Source organism: Vespula vulgaris, chromosome 1 (assembly GCF_905475345.1).
Source record: "Vespula vulgaris chromosome 1, iyVesVulg1.1, whole genome shotgun sequence".
Taxonomy (NCBI): Eukaryota; Metazoa; Arthropoda; class Insecta; order Hymenoptera; family Vespidae; genus Vespula; species Vespula vulgaris.
The window spans coordinates 11,206,867-11,227,570 of record NC_066586.1 but is presented as its reverse complement, the minus strand read 5'-3'; the positions used below and the strand labels follow the sequence as shown (position 1 = coordinate 11,227,570).

The window sequence follows — 20,704 nt, the reverse complement described above, 5'->3', positions numbered from 1 at the left end:
TGTGGCTCGAGAATAACAATCTATTTACGATAAATTTAATCTAGTTCAACACATTGACATTGATTGAAAATTTTCTACATTCTATCCTAAATGTATCCAATAGAATTTGTATCATTGCAAGCATATAATGATAAATTATTATAAAAGTATTTAATTAAGTAAGAGTATATTTTTTAATAAGATAAATTTTTTAATGATAAATAAAAAATGTTAAATTTTAAATACAAAAGCTTTAAAGAATTACAAACAAAAATTAACAAGTTTTATGTTCGTTATCTTTTAAACTAATAAAATTGAATGTATCGTTTAATAATATTTGAAATAATAATTTACATTTATATATCATAAATACATAATTCATTATGCTATTTGTAGCGAATGAGAGCAATGTAACATATGCGCAACAATTTAGTTTTTCATTAAATTGCGTAAACGACATTATGATAATGTACTGTTTTTCCATTATTTCTGTTGTAATGTTTACTGAATAGCAATGATATATTTTTTTCTTAAAAATTTCTGAAAAAAAAAAGAAAGAAAAGAAAAAATGCATTTAATAATTAACATTATTTATTTTCCTATTAACAAAAATTATAAGAAAGATATATCTAATAAAACGTAAGTAAGCACCGATCATAACTAGCGTGACCGCATAATTACGCAAGGATCCTTCGACTGTTTTCATATTCACCTACTTTCAATTGTTGAAATATATTTCCGCACGCCTACGAAACACTACGATATAACACGTGTACGTACATATTTATATATTATACATATATACATACATACATACATACATACATACATACATACATATATACAACGACCACGTTCAAGAAATACACTAGCTTATAACGCTGATAACACTGAAGACCGCAAATAAGTCATAAATATTCGCATAAATTAAGAGATCTTCTCGAAATCCGTTGGAATCCAGTTTATTTTCTAAACCACGCGGTATAATATCCTTCTATAATAATAGATAAATAGATAAATAAATAAATGTTCAATTGCGTTTATAAAAATATTGAACGACTAATACAAATAGTTGAAATAAAATAATGAACTATATCAACTAGACGCAGCTATTTAATATAGATCGAAATGAAAATAGATCAGATTAAAGATTAATCTAATATAAATCCAATATAATAATCAGATGATCTAACAAAAATATAATGATAATAACAATAATAGTTTAAATTATGAAATTACGAGGTTATTAGAATAAAAATAAAATAGAAATGATTTAATCATTAAAAATAAGAGAAAGAGAGACTATCTTGTGTGATAAGAATTGATTGAGAAAAGAAAAAAAAAGATTGGAAATTAGAGTCAGACTCGAGTCGTGATTCCTGTTAGTGATTATTATCGTTTTAAGGGTCGATATTAACGAGCTGTCGGTAACACGTACGATCATTATTCTTCGGACGATGCAAAAGCGCAATAGAGAAAGTCATAGTGAAAGGAAAGCTGCGTGGGCGACAGTCGCAGGTGCGTAGTAGTTCTGGTCGGGCCGGCAGGTCAGGGCCGGAGACCAAGACTCCCCCTCTATACACATGTATGTGTGTATACGTATATATATGTGTGCATGTGTATATATATATATATATAAAACTTTTATCAATACTTATATCAACCCTCAACCCTCGGTGTCCATTCCATAGAAGAGAATTTTTCTATTCGACTCCACGAATCCGATCGAGATTCCACGACGTGTATCGAACGAACACATTCTTTAAATGTACATACATCGAATTCCACGATGGCTTTCAGATCGGCGTGATTTTTCAAAATTTCCATTCGTTCCATGCACCTCTTCGTGCTTCCCGTTCAAATTCTAGATGTAAGAGATCGAATAAAAAAAAGATTAGGTATATATATATATACAATGATAAAAGCGAGATGACAAAATTGAAGAACATGAGATATATTAAAAAGACAAGTTAAAGATGAATTAAAAAAATATTCCGTGCATTCGGTGATGAATGAAAAATTGTATAGATTAATAAATAAAAAATACGAGATATAAAAAAAAGAGAAGAGAGATGCATATACATCAAATGAAGAAAAAAAATGGATCGTAGAGACATTTAACGTATACGATGACAAATAAAAACATTAATATCACAAAACGAAAAAAGACAAAAAAAGAAAGAGAGAGGGAGAAAATTATTTCAACAATAATAATTCTAAACAAAGACAGGAAATGAAACAAATCGTTTCATCGCCTTGAGATTCAGGTGTTACATGATCCCCGGGGGACAAAATGCGCATAAATCGAAGAACAGGCAGGACCTTCGTGGAAGGAATTGCGTTCTTATGACATCGTGAAGGAATGATTAGTATCAAATGCGAGTAGTTATTAGTTCGAGCAAAGAGACACCGTCACTCTATTACGAGTCTTGCGGCATGTTCTTTCTATGAAGCTGGTACCGCTCGTAATCGATATCACGTGTCACTTTGGTAATATTATCGGCACCTTGTGCTGTAATATCACGAAATGGAGCACATATATATATATATGTGTGCGTATCTATGCTCGTGCATGTGTATATATTTACATACATATGTACGTCTAAGTATATACGCATATCTGATTATATATATATGTGTATATATGACTATAATATCACTAGCAAACTTATAATTACGATGTAAACTGCGATAACACGTATTTGTATCACCCCGAAATCATCGATTTGATTATCTTTTGTATATCGATTAATCGCACTTTGTCGAACGTGTCCAATTCGCTCGCTTTCCAATATCGACCTTGTATCTCGCAAAATCGAAATTATTCTTAATCAGGATACTACGAATATTTGCGAATTTCGTACGAGAATGTCTCATTGATTAGAATCGATCAATCACTTATATGGAAAGGAGAAAGAAAAGTTTTTTTTTTCCCAAATGAGAAAAAAGAAATTAGTCAGGGAGGAAAAATAGGAACATTCAATAACGAAACTGATATTACATACAATACCTATTCAAATTGATTAAACTAAGAATTCTGATTAGAAGGGATATCGTATTTATTCAGTTGAGTCATATATAAGTAATGTTAGAAGAGTGAGGAATTTATTAGAATAATTTATAAAGTTTATGCACAATAATAATTTATTACAATATAAGTCTGGAGTTTATTAAGATAAAATAGCAGTTATTTATGAATCAATTCAATATAATGTATTTAATAAAACGCTTGTTTGATTCGATTTGGGACTGAATATTTGTCCGTACGAGTCGACCGAATGAAAGGTGCGTACGCGCGATGAATCGAAGCTTAAATCGAATATTAGCGTCATTCCTAATGACTCTTGCTCAATGGTCGCTCGTTTCGCATTCAACGAGATGCGGATGCGCAATAATGTACCGGGGATCGCGAATTGTGCAATAATTTGCGTTTAACCGTGGGAACCTTTGTCGGAACTCAACGGAACTCGAGACTCGTTTCGCATAATTACATTGATAATAATTTCTGATTCGATCCTTATCACGAAATATTATCTCTTGCGAGTATATAAAAGTTATACGCAAATATTAGTGTGTATCGTAAGTATTCTTATTTTTTTTTTTTCTTTCATCACACATATATATCGTATATCGTATTTGAATACAATATTAATACAATTCGTATAAAGTTATATCTAATATAAAAATTAAAATTAAGTAAAAAAAAGAAACAAGAAATGTAAATAATTTAGACAAAAAATGTATTTAAAAGATGAAAATATTTACGATACTTACGATTTAATATTATATTCACTCGGTCTAATTATCTAATTGTCGTAGAAAGAAAATTGTGAACACTAGCGTCGATAGAGCGAAACGATTTTACAAGAAATTTCATGCAATTTTAATGCCGAGATTCGCGCCGTCGTTAATTGCTTCTATTTACGGACTGTCGAGTAGCCTGTGGTGCACGGCTCGGACGGTCCGTCCCTGACACGACGACATTCCTTAGCCGGACGACGCTAGTAATATGCATTTGCATTAATAGCGGCAATACAAACAGGCGCGATGTAGTCGCACGAAACGATTTCGCGGCTCACGCGTGGCGGAAGTGTTTTCGATCATTCGTCCGATTTTTTCAATACTCCATTGATCATTCAAAATGATTCACTGGATTTTTTATATTCTTCATTTTCAATAATATCTTCTGAAATATAAAGTACCTTGTAAATAATATACAATTATTACACATAATTACTTATAATAATAACATATAATTAACAATAATGTATGTGTTCGTATGTGCGTCATGTGTTTATTTATGTACAATACGTATGATATATATGTTTCGTCTATGAGTAAAAATAAAAAAGTACCTATATATATATTTTTTTTTTTTAATTCAAAAATAAATTTAAAGCCTGTTTAAAGGCACGTAAACTGTAATTTTGTGTTATTTTAAATATAATTAAATATAATACCTTATAAAACTAACTTACTTAGTACGCTATGTTTTATAGCCTGTATTTATTATTAGCATATGTATATATATACATATATATTTTTATACATAATATATATATACATATATCATTACTAATTTGTTTAATATAAAATTGCATCTACATACGCTCAATTATTTCTTCATCTATCGTCATGAAAACGTCGTGCCAGATGGCAATGATGCTGCCTTTAGCTCGATCATCATCTAAATTTCAAATATACGAGAAAGAAAGATAATTTACGACGGAGACGTGCGCCATTGAAAAAAGTTGAATTCCACATTGATATACACGTTCCTTCAAAACAAATCGTTCTTTCTTGAATACGATGCATATTTTAAAATGATCGAGTTAAATGAAACGCCCTATATAACGTCGGACGTAAGCATATAAAACGTGTCAGAGGGTTGCGCGTTCGGTGAAACGATGAATACGATCGTGCTTGAATGGGGAGCAGGGTCGTAGGGAACAGAAAGAGAAAGAAAACGAGAGAACGAGAAAGAGAGAGAGAAAAGGTTAGAGGCAAACACGCATTCCTTTGAAATGGTACTCGTCGTTCGCACCTCGGCAAAGCGAATCGTGAAAAATCTAACGGCACAGCCCGGAAAACTTTCCATTCGCGAACGATGAAAGTATATGAAGAAAGGGGTTGGCAAAATTAACCAAAGTGGTTCACCCCTTTCCTTTTACTCTTCTCTCTCTCTCTCTCTCTCTCTCTCTCTCTCTCTCTCTCTTTCTTTTTACTCTTTCTTTTTGTCCCTCTCTTTTTCTCTTTTTCTCCTTCTTTTTTCATCTCGTGACTCGCGTGTCAGCATCGTACAGCGTGAAATTCCATGTCTTCTTTTTCTTTCGAACGCATAACACGCTGTCTCAGTCCGAACGGTACAAGCGTGACAAGAGGAAGGAAGGTTCAACGTTCTTCACGAGTATTCGCGGATTCCCTGAATTTGCAACTCTCTCTTTCTCTCTCTCTCTCTCTCTCTCTTCATCTTTTTGCTAAGCTGCTTGAAGAGTAGAAAATTTGTTTATCTCTTTCTCTCTCTTTTTTTTTCTCTCTCTTTCTTTTTCTCTCTGTTTATCTTTTCCTCTGTTGCACTAGTTTGTCTTTCACTTAGTCGACCAACCAGAGAGGTTTTAATTTTAAACGATATCACATAAACGACCAGACGAGCCAGACATGTCTCCTTTCTCTGTTTCTTTTTTCTTTTGCTCTTGAACAATCTATTTGCGTTAGCGACCCTAAACGTTTTCTTTGAGGAAGAAAAAATTGGAGGAAAGCTTTAGAAAAATATATCTGATATTTTGATTAATCAGTAACACAGAATTTAATCTAACCCGGGGAAAATCCATATCTGTGACTCGTTTTGCGATGAAAGTATCCAATATCAATCGACGTTCCTTATCTCAAATCGTTTTTATTGGATCATCATATTTGATTCGTCACAGACATGTCTCCCACTTTTTTATTTTTCTAATCTTTCCAAGGAAATTTCTCGAATCTTTCAGAAAGATCGATATATCCTTGAATTTATACCATCGTTGTTATAAAAGTGATAAGAATTGCGAGATAGGATATATCATTGTTTGGGTTGTGTCTGAATCGTGTCTAGATTAGTTGCTTTTCGATTCACTTTCGATTATTTTGAGGTTAACTTTTAGAGTCATCTAACTTTCGAGTCTCTAACTGTCTCCATTTCATCGAATAAAAAATGCGTGGGCAGAGATTTCGTTTGATTTTCAATTGTATTTGCTACAAGGAATATGTTTACGTACAATCATTTGATTTTTTCGTTGAAAATCGATTGTATCATTCCAGGTGAGTCAACGAAGACTTAAACATTTCTTTTGATACGATCATAACGCAAATTCGAATGATTTTGGATTTGAAAATTTGGAATTGAAAATTGTCTCTCATTGTCGTATAAAATGTTGTTGTACAAAATAAAACTGTTTTTCTAACTATCCTACGATAATTACTTTTATATTAAATATATGTTTACGTTAAAAATATTTTATTTAACAGTTAAGAATAATTTCTTATCATCTGCCATCTTTGATCAGGTGTAATCTGTCTGATGAAATAAAGTTTCAACTAAATATGCAACTGAAATATTTCTGTAGTAATATAGTTTTAACAATTTTTTTACTCAAACGGATTTCGTTAGATATTCATTATGTATTGACTGAAACCAATTAAACTTTCGTTTTTATAACATACAGAATGTGTTTAAACGAAAATTATATTCATATCATTCTCTTCATTCGGATTACTTCACTTTCACTACTACTCTATGCTGAAAGTGTTGAACACGCTTATGTCGAGACTCGACTTCAATTAAGATTCTATTTATTCTTGTTTATTTTTTTGCAGCCATGAGGGGATGAGCACTGGGACAGGAGATGGAGGTGGAAGCGGAGGTGGTGGTGTACAGGGTGGTGGAGGTGGAAGAAATACACCACCTCATGGATCGCCCACCCCCATGGACAAGGCGACCTTGAAGGTCCATTTACCCAACGGTAATTGGATTTTATCTTTCTTAATAGCTTCGTGATATCCATCGAAAGGTTAACAGGGTAAAACCTGATTAAACGTTTAATAGATCGAAACTGGTGATAAAATATTTGTTTTGTTTATCCTTTGATCATGTATTTTAACTTGATAGGTGGCTTTAATGTTGTCAAATTCGGTGATGCTATCGACGTCAAAGGGATCATCTCGTTGGTAACAAGTCGACTCGCCGTTGGTACCAGACATTATCGAAATCTCTATGCGATGAGATTGCATCATCCAGGATCTGGTGAGAGTTACTGGTTGCATCAAGATACCACAATGTATCAGGTATTCAACGAAATAATATATTTCAATGATAAATACATATTAGATGTGCAAATGAGTTCGATATCTATTTACCACGATTTTGATGTTTTATTTACAAAACCAGGAAACGTGTTAATTTATTTACAAACCTAGGAAAAACGTGTCAATTTTTTATATAGTCCCTGTTAGTTTCACACTTCTCTCTCATTTTTCGGGCAGCTGACGAATACCGTTCTGATAAAAAAAATAATGGTTTCGATTCAATAATCAATATCAATATCAATCAATGATACCTTTTTCGATCTCCTCGAGAGATTTTAAGTGGGGATCGATTAAATGATAGTGCAGCGATCTGAACTAATGATAATTCAGAAGAATAAAGTCTAGGAAATATTCCGCATGAAAAAGAATTTTCTAGACCAGAGAAGAAATGACTTCTAGGGTTGCTGTCACCATATGTGGCCATACGTTGCCGATGAAAGGTCATTTGCGTTCAATTGCGTCACTCAAATTAATCATTTTATTGCTGGTAACTGTCAGAAGTAATCGTTTCGACAACTCATAATAGAAAACACCTTTAAAATACCAACGAATTCCTCGTCCTCCATTTTTGTTCTATGGTATTTCACTAAGTTCTGCATCAGTAAAATCAAAATTGCCACTTCGAAACTTTTTACTGAAACGATTGTTTCCACGTTTTATGGATCGCAGTATTTTCATGTAAAGTGGAACAAATCGTTTCAACAATTTCAGTAAAATTTTTTTTACTGATACGCCAAAAGAGTACTTTATCTAATGCGCTCCTTTTTGAAGATCATTATTTCGAACGAAATAACTCCATTGAACGAAACTACTATTTTTTTCAATTATATTCAGAATTTTTTAATTAAAGTAGAATTATATGGCGAGTTTAAAAGGGCAATGTTGATACTTAAAAATCCCAAAGTGGAAAGAAAAAAATTTCATTCAAAACAGATTTACAATCGATCGAATGTAAAGGCGTTGAACTTGTTTTGTACATCTAATACATGTCTTCGAATTGATATCTAACGATATCGATAATCATTGGATTTAGGTTCAAGAAAAGTATGAAAAGAAACATCCTCATTGCGAATGGAGGTACGAACTCAGAGTACGATATCTACCCCAAAATCTGAACGATCTCTACGAGAAAGACAAAGTTACATTTTACTATTATTATGATCAGGTAAACTTTCAACGAATGAAATATAATAGAAAAAAGTTGTCTGTTATGAGATTTTTTTTTTTTTTAAATGATTAAAAAAAATAGTAAAGTAAATTTATAAATATAGAACTTGAAGTGAGTAACATTTCTCTTTTATATGTAAATAAACGTGTTCTCAAATTTAGAATACTTCCCTATAATTGGCAACTGTTCTATTATATATAAATTTGGAATAATGTATGAAATTATTTACAAAAAAAAAATCATTCTATAGGTACGAAACGACTACCTGTATGCAAATCATGCTGCACTGGATCAAGACGTAGCCGTTCAATTATGTTGCTTAGAGATACGTTATTTCTTCAAAGACATGCCACAAATGGCTCTCGACAAGAAAAGTAACTTGGAATATTTAGAACGAGAGGTAGGGTCAACGTTACATTTTTTTCAATAAATAGAAAACACATGCTTATATATATATTTGTTATATACCATATATACATGTATATGCATATATATATATATACATACATACATATATATCATATATATAATTTAACAAGTAAACATTTTATTAAGGTTGGCTTGCACAAGTTTCTTCCACGGTCCGTGTTAAACGGAATGAAGCCAAAGGCACTTCGAAAGCTGATACAGCAACATTTCAAGAAAGTAGCTGCTCTTTCGGAGTTAGAATGCATGTTCAAGTTTTTTGACTTGCTTCGGGCACATTATAGGTTCGACCAGGAAAGATTCATTTGTGCATTGGGGGTAAGAAAGTTTGATATCAAGTTGATTAACTTGAAGAAAAAGAAAAAAGGAAAAAGAAACGAATTCTTTCTAGGCGACATAAAATAAACGTAACACGAATTATAAAATAAATTTATCTTTTCATCTCCAGTCAAGCTGGTCCATTCCTGTTGAACTAGTCATCGGTCCTGATCTCGGCATATCTTATATGGCTCATCGAGGTGGAACGGTGGTAAGATGACTAACAAAGTCAAATTAAAATCAATGAGATCCCATCGTGGCTGTTCTTAAACCGATCATCTTTTTTTCTTTGTCGATTATCCTAGCCGACTAGAATGGCGGAGTTCTCACAAATACAATCAATTCAAACGCTGGTTTCTGACTGCAAAGAACATGCCAAAGCATGTATCAAATTAAGAGTCGCTGGAGCAGCTGAAACGCTGAGCATAACTTGCTCGAGTTTGGACCAAGCGGAGAGTCTTGCTGATTTGATAGACGGTTATTGTAGACTAGTGACTGGCAGTAATACTTCGTTATGGAATAGAAAAGGTAAACATTTATATTATCAAATATTATACACTTGAAAAAATATTTGGCATGCGCTGTATAAACAGAGTAAATGATAATCATCGACGATATCGTCGGATTGTAAAATCTTTTCATATTTCTTTTCATCGTCGTTAAACATTAATAGCTTGCTGGTATGATTCTTTTCTAAAAAAACGAACAGAGATATTTAGTTTTGTAAATTTTTTTAGTCGTTAGTAACGATCAACTTGCTCATTTCTTGCATAATCCTGAAAGATCGTTGATAATATTTTTTATAAAATTGAAACATTGAGTTACATTAAACGAATAAATTGTTGTCAAAAATCGAGTAATTTGCACGCATCCCCATTATTTACTTTAACAAATTATACTAAGCTGTAACCCTGTTCACACTTCCAAGCTGCATCGTGGAAAAATTATCCCTGTCCATGCAAAGGTTTGTAGTCTTGAAAGATCCTTTTATGGTAATTTAAAGCTGTTGTATACAAGCTTGTAGCCAGAGTCATTGCATCGAAGTAAGATTAATTTTTGTCCCTAATAATTATTAACATTCACCCGTTTGCATGCCCTGGCTACAAACGTGACTACATCGACAAATAAACAAAATATCATATTTATCAAATATTTCCTAGATCTCATTGGTTCTTTCTATTTTCGTTAGATGCACATCCTCCAAAATATAGACAAGATGGTTTCAATAGTCCTGAAAAAAATGTGAGCAAAACAGGAACGATTCTGTCTGAAGATTATGCAGAGATCGTAGACGAGGAAGGAGATTATTCGACTCCAGCTAGTATGTAAAATTATGTTTTAATTATTTTCACTTGATAATATTTCATGATTAATTTATTAACTTTTCAAATAATTACACCATATGTTTCAATTTCTTCATAATTTTAGCACGTGATTATGAAATAGTCCGTAATCAAGTAGAACTGGGTGAGATTATTGGAGAAGGTCAATTTGGTAATGTTCATAAGGGATCGTATAAAGGTAGAGACGGACAAACTATAGCTGTTGCTGTGAAAACGTGTAAAGTTGACGCGGACCTTGCTACTGCTGAAAAATTCCTCGAAGAAGCATGTACGTGTATAATTTAGTCTTATATACTCTCATAAGACTAATTTAAATGTTTGGAATATTTTGTAATTTAAACGTATTTCAGACATCATGCAACAATTTGAACACCCTCATATAATTAGACTCATTGGAGTATGTTCCGAAGCGCCGATCTGGTTGGTCATGGAATTGGCAAGACTTGGAGAGATGCGTGCATATCTTCAATCTAACAAACATCGATTAGATCTTGCGACTCTTTTACTCTACACATTCCAACTTAGTACCGCTTTATCGTACCTCGAGAGTAAAAAATTTGTGCACAGGTATTAAAAAAAAAAAAAAAAAAAAAACTTGTTTTCCTTCTTGGAACAATACGATAAATTTTATCTCTATTTGTAAAATACAATTTAATTGCGACTTCTTTAACAGAGATATCGCAGCTAGAAATGTATTAGTTTCTTCGCATAATTGCGTCAAGTTAGCAGACTTCGGACTGAGTCGATGGGTGGAGGATCAAAGTTATTACACCGCAAGCAAATGTAAATTACCGATCAAGTGGATGGCTCCGGAGAGTATAAACTTTCGAAGATTTACTACTTCGTCCGACGTTTGGATGTTCGGTTAGATATCACAAAAAAAAAATTGTTCAAAAATTCTATATCTTCAGCTCGTAGAAATGACGATATTTAATAATTTCAGGTGTTTGTATGTGGGAGATATTGATGTTAGGTGTGAAACCATTCCAAGGTGTAAAAAATAACGAAGTCATTCGTAAGTTAGAAAATGGTGAAAGACTAGCGCTTCCTAATCACTGCCCTCCACGTTTGTATTCCTTGATGTCTCAATGTTGGAGTTACGAACCTAGCAAAAGACCAACGTTCAAAGAGATTAGAGAAACATTACAGTAAGTTGTTAACCGTCGTTTCGAAGGATAATTTAATAAAGTAACTCTGACTCTCAACGATTTATGTTACAGTGAAATTTTGTTAGAAGAGAAGCACCAACAACAGGAGACAATGAGACGAGAAAATAGAAGAGTTCAAGCCATGTCTTGGGGTAGGGGAGATATTTAATTTCGTATGAATTATTCACAATATTTAGCAATGAAAAAACATTCGTTCAAGTTTGAAATAATATATCTTACAGGTGCAGACGAAGTTCCACCGCCGAAACCTTCCAGACAGCCACAAAATACAGCAGCAGACCCAGCACAATTAACAGCAGCTGCGCCTGTCTCTACGTATATCGTAGCACAGAGCCCGGAAGTTCTTGCTCAACTTCTTAAGGATAATCAAACTAGGGGGGTATGTCCCTCTGTCTACACTACTCCTGCCTCTCCATTTAACACACTCGCTGTACAATTTCAAGACGAAGATCAAGTCTTGACTACTGCCGTTGTCTCAGATTTACCCTTTTTCGATCCGGCGATCTCCGAGCCTACTGCTTCTCACGACACACAATCAGGAGATTCAACTTTGTCCGACACTAATTTAGATTCTCTAGATTCCTCAGACACCGTGTCTCCCCTCATGTCGAGTCTCAATATCTCAGACACAGCTCAGACACAATCACCAGCTGCCGGTAGAAAACAACAAAAGGTTAAAGAGATGCAAAACTTATACGCAGTAAGCTCCAAAGTTGTCAGTAATATCACGGGAGATTTATATTCGCCCGTGCAGAAATTTTCAACATCGAATCCGATACCCATTACGACTACTGCTTGTGGTGAAATTTACGGTCCCGTTGCTAATTTTACACAAAGTTCGGCTATCGTAGGTAATCTCAGTCAAAGTCCTAGCGTAGGTGGTAACTTTGGTGAAAATCCAGGCAATTTTGGCCCTAGCAGCTTAAATAATCAAACTCAATTTGTGAGTGGCACGCATGTTCAATCACCTAATATTGGTCAACACTCCACTAATATCACCAGCCAAGCATACGCTAGTGGTCAACAACCCACAATTCCTAGTAGTTCGTCTACTTCAAATGCTATTACCGCTACAGGATCTCCTCGTATTAATACAGTTAACGTTCCAATATCTACTGCCAATGCGGAATGTTTGTATGGCCCTGTTTTAAAATTTCGAGCACAAAGTGCTCAGAGTCAAAGTGGTGGGGACATGACATGCGTTAGTTCAGCTACATCATTTGTTCCAAGTGGAAGAAGTCAATTGGTTTACAGTCCAACGCCAATTCAAAACTTGCAATCTCAACCACTTTATCCTCAAAACTATCAACATCAACAAATATATTCTAACGTTAACCAAGTGGGACAACAACACATATACATTCCACGAACGCAACAAACACAAAATATCCAACGACAAACTCCTTTACAACCACAGTCTCTTTCTTACACATCATCGCAACATACGATGCAACAAAGTCAAACAAGTAGTGCCAATCCAATATATACAGCCCATGCCACGTCTGTCACGGTTGTTCAAGCACAAAAAGTGCAAATGCCAAATTATATACCGCAAGTGCAAAGTGGAATGGCAAACAGCCAATCGCCTGCATCATTGAACGTTACCGGAAACCAGCATCAATCGTTTGGAGTAGCACAAGCTCATGGTATTCAAGCTCGTATTGCTGCACCAGGTGTTATGATTCAACAAAGTAGCCAACAGCACGCTCAACCACATGTTCCTAATTTCATCTTAGGTCAACATTCTGGTTATATCGCTCCTACGGAACAAACGCAAGTTCAGTACAGTGCTACAGGTTTCTCGACACAGCAACAAGTGATAAATGCGGTTGGTGTTAAACAACAAGTAGTTCAAGTGGCACCAACGGTTGTTAAACCATGTGCACCTCAAGTAGCAACTGGCATAGCGAAAATCACTACGTTCGTAACATCGAAACAAGATGAACCATTGACAAGTTCTACCGACGGTACTCTATCTGGATCACTTATATCTTCTGCTGTCAGCGACAGCACCATGTCATCTAGCAGCTCGATGACAGAGGAGGCACAGCAAGATCAGGTTTGACTATGCCTCCTAGGAATGAAAAATTGCATCTTCTATCTGCAAGCATATCATTTGATATTACACAATTCCGTGTATCTATAGCACCGTACATCTATTTTGAGGCAGATGTATATATGTGTATATACGCTTTGCAATATGCAAACGTGCACTTCCTCACACACACGACCATAAACGTCTACGCGTATCCGTGAACAACATACATACATGCTCTCTTAAAACATATACATCTTCTTCAGTTACACACGCAACAAGAATTTACATCAACCCAATACTTTGATTTGCTATATTTGATAGGCTTCTTATATGCATGTCGAATTAATCCAACGTTGGACTCTTATTATTTTATCATTTTTTACTTATATTGCGTTTTATTATATATACATATATATGTATATGTATATATATATATATATATGCATGCAGCAAGTTTAACTGCATTACTTACATTTTAAAGTCCTGCACTTCGAAAATTATGCATCTCTTTAATTTTTACTGTGTACATATGAACATTTCATTCAGATATACATGCGCATTTAAATATTTTGTTTTTCCTCATTAAGGTACTAATATTTCTTGTAAATTATTTGTTTATTCGAACGAATTTGTTACGAATGTTTAGGAATGTTAATGATGCTTTCATGAATATTTCAGAGAGGTGCACAGTCCCAAATATTTGACAGTGGTGCCGATAGTTTCACTGGTATAGATGACGAACAAAAGTTATTAGAACAACGACTTTTGGAACAGCAACGGCAATCAGAAGAAGATAGTCGTTGGCTTGCGAGAGAGGAGGTAATAAAAATTATTTAATGACTTATATTTCATTTATACGGATATATTTACTATTTTTTCTTGTTTATAGAAACGTTTGTCAATCGCAACAAGTGGAGATGAAAGTGCTAGTCCACCAATTCCTCGTTCAGCCACGCAATCACCAAATCATGAGCCTCATACCGCAAACACAGGTTCTCTTGGTTCAGACAAAGGACCCGAGAAAGAGAAAGAAAAAGTAATAGTTGTAAAGGTAATGATATTAACATTGATACAATAAAATTTATGCTATAGATTAATTCTAATATATTATACTCAATCAAATTGAATTTTTAGAAAATGGAACCAACACCAACAGCAGATTTGGACAGAACTAATGATAAAGTATATGATTGTACTACCAGCGTAGTTCGGGCAGTTATGTCTCTGTCGCAAGGTAAATTTCTTTAACCGCTATAAAAATGTGTAATCATGAAGTGTTTTGGTATACTAATATGCAAACAAATGATATAACTACAGGCGTTCAGCAGAGTAAAGCCGATCAGTATTTAGAATTAGTAAGAAGAGTAGGCATCGAATTGAGAGCTTTACTGTCCTCCGTTGATGCTCTTGTAGAAATCTTACCTATATCTGCACACAGAGAAGTAGAGATGGCACATAAGGTTTTAAGTAAGGATATGGCTGAGCTTGTAACGGCTATGAAATTAGCACAAAATTATAGTGCTACCACGTTAGATGCAGAATATCGAAAGTAAGTTTTTATATATCAATCAGCTTTTTAAGATAATAAAAGTATATGAGATATAATGATGATTTTGATTAATATCATTATTTTATTCGTCAGGGGAATGCTTTCTGCGGCTCATATTTTAGCAATGGATGCAAAGAACCTCTTAGACGTAATCGACTCTATTCGTATTCGATATCCATACGTGGACAATCAAATTTGTCAAAGACAAAATGATAAGAATACGTCGCGAGACTCAACGCCGGAACATTGCATTCGATCGAGCCAATCTGGTGAACATTTTTTGAGAAGAAGCCAGTCGAGTGAAAGGCAAACAACAACGTTCAGACAAAGCCAAAGCGGAGATCTTCTACATCGGATGGGTCAATCGGTTGATCGTTCTTTGCAGGTGATTTTAACGTATATTTATTTGTCTAACATAATTCTATAAATATAAACGTGTATTATTAATCATGATACTTTGCAATTAATAGGGAAGTCAAACTGATGTTAGCGGTGGAACCAGTTTAGAGAGGAGGCATCACATTGTAACGAATAGTCTTGAACGTAATTCAACAAGTAGAAGACAAATGGCAACCAATAGCTTAGAAAGAAAAAGGCCGTCGTTATCTTGTAATATGGGTCCTATGAATAATTCCGTTAATCTCCCACCGATTGTACCAGTAACATGCAATTTGGTTCAGACAGTGGGACCTGTTATTCATCCGAGTCAGTCAGTCGCGATGGGTGTTAGTCAACAGTCAGTATTCACTGCTAATAAATCTTCGAATGAAACACCTACCAGTGACAGCTAACAAGATGCCTTTCATTGAGGTGATTATATTAAAAGAATTATTAACATTGGCATTCTATTAAAATTAGTGATGCTCATGTACACTGATTTCAGGGATACTTTGGAATACTACTTAGATCGTATGTAAATAGACGATAATGTATGAGTTACCTGTGTATGTCCCATGAATATATCGACAACAGGACATCTAGTATTCGTGCTTTTTAGCTCTTTTTAATATTTATATATACAGACACTTTGTCCAGGCGTACTTATAGATAGGACAGTATTCACCAGATATAGAAGTAGTAAACTAGATAATTTAAGTCACAACTATAAAGAATCAACTCCAAAGTTTTAGAATTAAAGTTACTATTTGTTATGGCAAATACGTGTATGTATGGGGTGATGCAAAAGACGCGTGTGCTCAATTAAGACTGCAATTATGCGACAACACATAGAGACACCCATGTAGCAAATATATCTGATATGCTTTTTACAGTTTTTTCTAAAGCTTGACGAAAACCAAACATAAGTGTTCAAATAATGTTGCAACATTGTTATTTGCATGGCTCATAGTTCAGGAAATTGTTTCTCTTATTGCATCACCTCATAAGTAGTTGAATATTGCATATATCGTGCAAAGGTTTGGTTTCTTGTAAGACACAATGTTGCCACGTTGTTTTTAATACAAGTTCATAATTTGATAGTCTATTTCCTACATATAGAAGTACTATGGGGAATAATTATAATGTAAAAAATGGGACTGAACGTTATTTTTATTAGCAAATTATTTAACGATTCATACCAGTTTGCAACGTTTGTACAAGATGTTTTATAAAAAGCGAATCTCATTCTCCGACAGTAAGTCAGTTCCTACAAAATATTTTTAGGCAATTTCACAGAGATGCTGCTAATAGCTTTTTAGTGCGGTTGGCAGTAACATTTACATTAGTGTGTTCGATGCTTTTTTTAAAGCATCACCAAATATTCTACAAATAAATAGCACTTCTTTTCCACATATAACATATCCTTTATTAAGTTCCTGGGAAATTTGAAATCTTATTTAGGCAACATTCTTAAATGAATGTATTAATAACATCGATATCACCATACATACTCATACATCGTATTATCATATTCGCACACGATAAGAAACTTTTAACTCTGTGCTACAATTTTTATTAATTCGAAAAATCGTATTCATGGCTTTTAAGCCTTGATGTGCCAAGGTGTGCTTATGTACTCAAGACAGAATCTTGAGTTTGTAGTGGAAAGTTTTGCCATGACATGTATTGCCATGACATATCTCCCAGGAACCAGTAGTAATATAATGACTAATAGTATAATCATTGACACTACTACTGTTTTGAGAGCATAAGACACTTTTTTAAATTATGTTAAATGTACATAAAATACTATACAAAATTCACTTCTTTTTATTCAGTAAATAATATTGGTGATATAACCAATATAACTTCTTAAATATGCATGTTTTGTCTTGTAGCAATATATGTATATTTTTATCTTTATATATAAAAAAGAAATTTACTTTCGTTTATTAGAATCTTAACTTTAAATCACTAAATTTGAAAGTATATAGCTATCAAAATTTTATTCGGATATGAGACCAATTTCCACCTCACGATTCTATATAAGATGCTTGTAAAATCATAGCAGTTATGAGTGCCCATATTGTATAAAATATCTTCATTATTATATTATTATAGAAATATTAATAAATGCTGTTCTATGTATGAATTTCATTTTTTTTTTGACTGTCTTTTACGCAGAGAAATAATTTAATTTTTAATATTTTTTTTATTTCTTTTGTTTATCTAAATATAAAAAAATCTTTTTAAACTTTTATCCGTACTTTGCACATTGACTTCACACATGAGCTACGGTATACACAAATTAGTTAATATGTGATCATCTCTCTAATATATAAAAACAATATTTAAAAAATATTATGATTATTAATACTACAAAAATTGAATGTCGTAAAATAAACATTAGAGGAATAACAATCGTGCTTTTTTAATCGAGGAAACTTGCTAAATGCTTTATTCTTCTAAATATTTGTAACCACTATGCCATTCATATATTAAAAGCAATATTTCTCATTTTGGAGTACTTTCTTAATAGTATAATATATATATATATATTGTAGGTTTATTGTCTATTAAAAAGATGATGACATATAAGCTGATTTTGTGTTCTTACTAATCTATTTCAAATCTTCTTGATGATAAAGATCTAGAAGAGAAAATAAAGATACCTTTGAAATTGTTACTGTTATATCAGTTTGATAGGAGATAAAAATATACAATATATAGTCTCATTTCAGAGATATTTATAAATTTGTGTAAATGTAACTATGTATCATGATTGCAAGCAAAATAAACTGCGCATATGATTTCAGCATCATAAATGTATTATATAAATTAAAACCTAATAATATTTATCTTATTAACAAAATCTACATTGGTATATACATATTTTATTTTTTGTGATTTATAATTCATTAATTTGATACATAATATACATAAATAATTTAAAACTTATTATATCTACTCAACTTTAAGAAAGCTGCTTAATATTTATTTCCCATGCTTTGAACTGTAATATTTAATACCGCTGTGTGTAGAACATCTTGCATATTTAGTTAATAAAGCATTCACATTCAATTTATTTGTTTCAAATTTCCTGAAATAATATTACTGCTAAATAATAGTTTGAAATGGTAAAGTGAAGCATTCAAAAAATGTTTTCATACTAACAATATGTACGGAGTTATTTCTTCAAGAGTCCACTTTTCTTTTACTTTAAATATTTCTTTAAGTCTATCATTGATATTTTTTGGTAGAGTTTCTTCTGGAAAAGATATCACTTCTTTTTGCATAATATTTTTATCAGAAATAATAATTGCAATTCCTCTTAAGTATTCCTCTTTTGGGACTATTTCTAAAATTGTTTTTAATAAAAATCACAAGTAAGTATTCAAAAACTATGTTACTATTCACTTACTTTCTGGAGCACCCATTTTCCAAGATTCCATAAAATCATTATACTTATTAATAGGTAAAGCGGTAAGAAGAACTTTTGCTAAAATTTTACATACTTTTTCTTCGTTGTATCTACAAAGGAATTTTATGTAAGAAAAATTATGTTTTAAAACTTTGAAATATATGGAATTATTAGAAATATCTATAATTTGAAAATAGTACCTATAAAAAGGACTACCGTCCTCTTTTACTTTCTCGCTTAAACTTGTATATTTCTCAAACAATGCTTTAAAAATAGGTTCAGCAATAAGTTCTTTTAAAGAATCATATGTAATTTCTTTATCAACCTCATCTACTTCCCACGAGTAATCATTGAACAGATCTAACATATATGTCAAATGTCGTATTTCTCCTTCAAACGATATTAATCGAAGATAACCTTAATAGCAAAATATAAAATAATATTTGCTAATTAACTTTATTAGAATAATTCTCTGATGAAGTTCATGATTTAATATATTATATATAATTAATTATATATAATTTTATAAAAAATTACCATCTATTGTTACAACTAAGTGATCATTTAAAGCCTGTTTCAATTCATCCTCACTAGCTTGAATTTCATTTCTTAATTTATCCCAATCATAAAGTGTCCTTGAATTTATTTCCGACTCATTTTCTTTACCTTTGTAACAAGAAGGTTCAAGTACAGTCAATATTTTATCAACTCGAGGTTTGCATTCGTGTACCTAAACAATTCTCATTAATATTTATTAAACTTTTTAAAATGATTATAAAGACGATCTTAAATACCTCATAGTAGGTATGAAAAATTCCTGTTACGCAGCATCTTTTTATCACTCTACCATGTTCTTCTGAGCTCTTTGTATCATCCGCTAACATTAAATCAGGTACCAACAATAAAGAATTTGATGTTTCTGCTTCTTTTATCTCATAAGTTCGATTCTCTGTACAAAGTACTGCAGATTCATTACTATTACCTTTAAAGGATAAACTTAAATCCCATAAAGTTAGTTATCTTACCAAAATGTTATTGTAAGACATAAAACAATTCCAAAAATTTAGTTATAAAAGTATACAACCTTTATGTAATATACTATGAAATTAATTTCTTACCTATCTCCTTTATTAACTATTTCTAATAACTGTTCATCGAGCTCCACCAATTTGATACCATGGCCAGAAAAAAGATCTTTTGCAGGATATAATATCTGTGTTGTTTCATTAAGATCGGATTCATCTATGTCAGCTGAACGTAATGTTTCACGCACGTGTTCTACGTTGCGTAAATAACTAAAGGATTTAAGATTTGTTTAAGATTATTAAAATTATTTATAATTGATATAAAAGAAAGTAATTTAACTTTATACTAACTTTGTATATCCAGGTTCGTTCATAATTTAAGTTCACAGTACGAATAGTACTTCAGTATTATACAATGCAGTACTTCAATTTAAATTCAAAAATATGTATATTGATTTTTCTTTTCTTTCAATTTACCGTCACAGAGGAAAATTCTCCCGCGTCAATTCTTGCTAATACCAATTTGAATATTTATAAGAAAAATCACTG

The 20,704-nt window shown here is 32.6% G+C and overlaps 2 protein-coding genes across 11 annotated transcripts in view; one reads left to right on the top strand and one right to left on the bottom strand.

The window, feature by feature from the left end:
- The window catches only part of LOC127064951 (focal adhesion kinase 1), an 82,762-nt gene extending 64,228 nt beyond the window's left edge, over positions 1-18,534 (top strand). For 7 of the 10 annotated variants that reach the window (XM_050996728.1, XM_050996737.1, XM_050996709.1 and 4 more), the window contains 22 exons: positions 6,832-6,977; positions 7,124-7,299; positions 8,354-8,485; positions 8,739-8,888; positions 9,044-9,232; positions 9,363-9,443; positions 9,538-9,760; positions 10,161-10,196; positions 10,422-10,553; positions 10,661-10,843; positions 10,926-11,142; positions 11,249-11,439; positions 11,519-11,723; positions 11,796-11,875; positions 11,966-13,803; positions 14,461-14,601; positions 14,672-14,833; positions 14,917-15,016; positions 15,100-15,331; positions 15,425-15,716; positions 15,802-16,141; positions 16,215-18,534. In XM_050996728.1, coding sequence (XP_050852685.1) covers positions 6,842-6,977; positions 7,124-7,299; positions 8,354-8,485; positions 8,739-8,888; positions 9,044-9,232; positions 9,363-9,443; positions 9,538-9,760; positions 10,161-10,196; positions 10,422-10,553; positions 10,661-10,843; positions 10,926-11,142; positions 11,249-11,439; positions 11,519-11,723; positions 11,796-11,875; positions 11,966-13,803; positions 14,461-14,601; positions 14,672-14,833; positions 14,917-15,016; positions 15,100-15,331; positions 15,425-15,716; positions 15,802-16,122 — 5,217 coding nt within the window. In that variant the 5' untranslated portion in view covers positions 6,832-6,841 and the 3' untranslated portion in view covers positions 16,123-16,141; positions 16,215-18,534. Of the gene's footprint in view, positions 1-5,539; positions 6,277-6,831; positions 6,978-7,123; positions 7,300-8,353; positions 8,486-8,738; positions 8,889-9,043; positions 9,233-9,362; positions 9,444-9,537; positions 9,761-10,160; positions 10,197-10,421; positions 10,554-10,660; positions 10,844-10,925; positions 11,143-11,248; positions 11,440-11,518; positions 11,724-11,795; positions 11,876-11,965; positions 13,804-14,460; positions 14,602-14,671; positions 14,834-14,916; positions 15,017-15,099; positions 15,332-15,424; positions 15,717-15,801; positions 16,142-16,214 lie in introns of those variants that run through there. The other 3 variants (XR_007781877.1, XM_050996681.1, XM_050996661.1) reach the window with 3 other exon arrangements.
- On the bottom strand, positions 18,517-20,681 carry LOC127065153 (sister chromatid cohesion protein DCC1). The gene is made up of 8 exons (XM_050997141.1): positions 20,507-20,681; positions 20,249-20,425; positions 19,925-20,126; positions 19,668-19,860; positions 19,331-19,547; positions 19,131-19,240; positions 18,884-19,067; positions 18,517-18,809 (listed from the first exon to the last, which is right to left on the bottom strand). The coding sequence occupies exons 1-8, from the start codon at positions 20,527-20,529 to the stop codon at positions 18,704-18,706; spliced, it is 1,212 nt and encodes a 403-aa protein (XP_050853098.1). The 5' UTR covers positions 20,530-20,681; the 3' UTR covers positions 18,517-18,703.
- Between the last annotated feature and the right edge of the window lie 23 nt (positions 20,682-20,704).

Excerpts from the sequence above, each read along its gene's own strand:
- LOC127065153 (XM_050997141.1), bottom strand. The coding sequence starts at position 20,529 with ATGAACGAACCTGGATATACAAA. Across the intron at positions 20,426-20,506 it reads AACGAACCTGGATATACAAA|TTATTTACGCAACGTAGAAC; the intron begins GTTAGTATAAAG and ends TAAATCCTTTAG. Across the intron at positions 19,548-19,667 it reads CTTAGTTGTAACAATAGATG|GTTATCTTCGATTAATATCG; the intron begins GTAATTTTTTAT and ends TTTGCTATTAAG.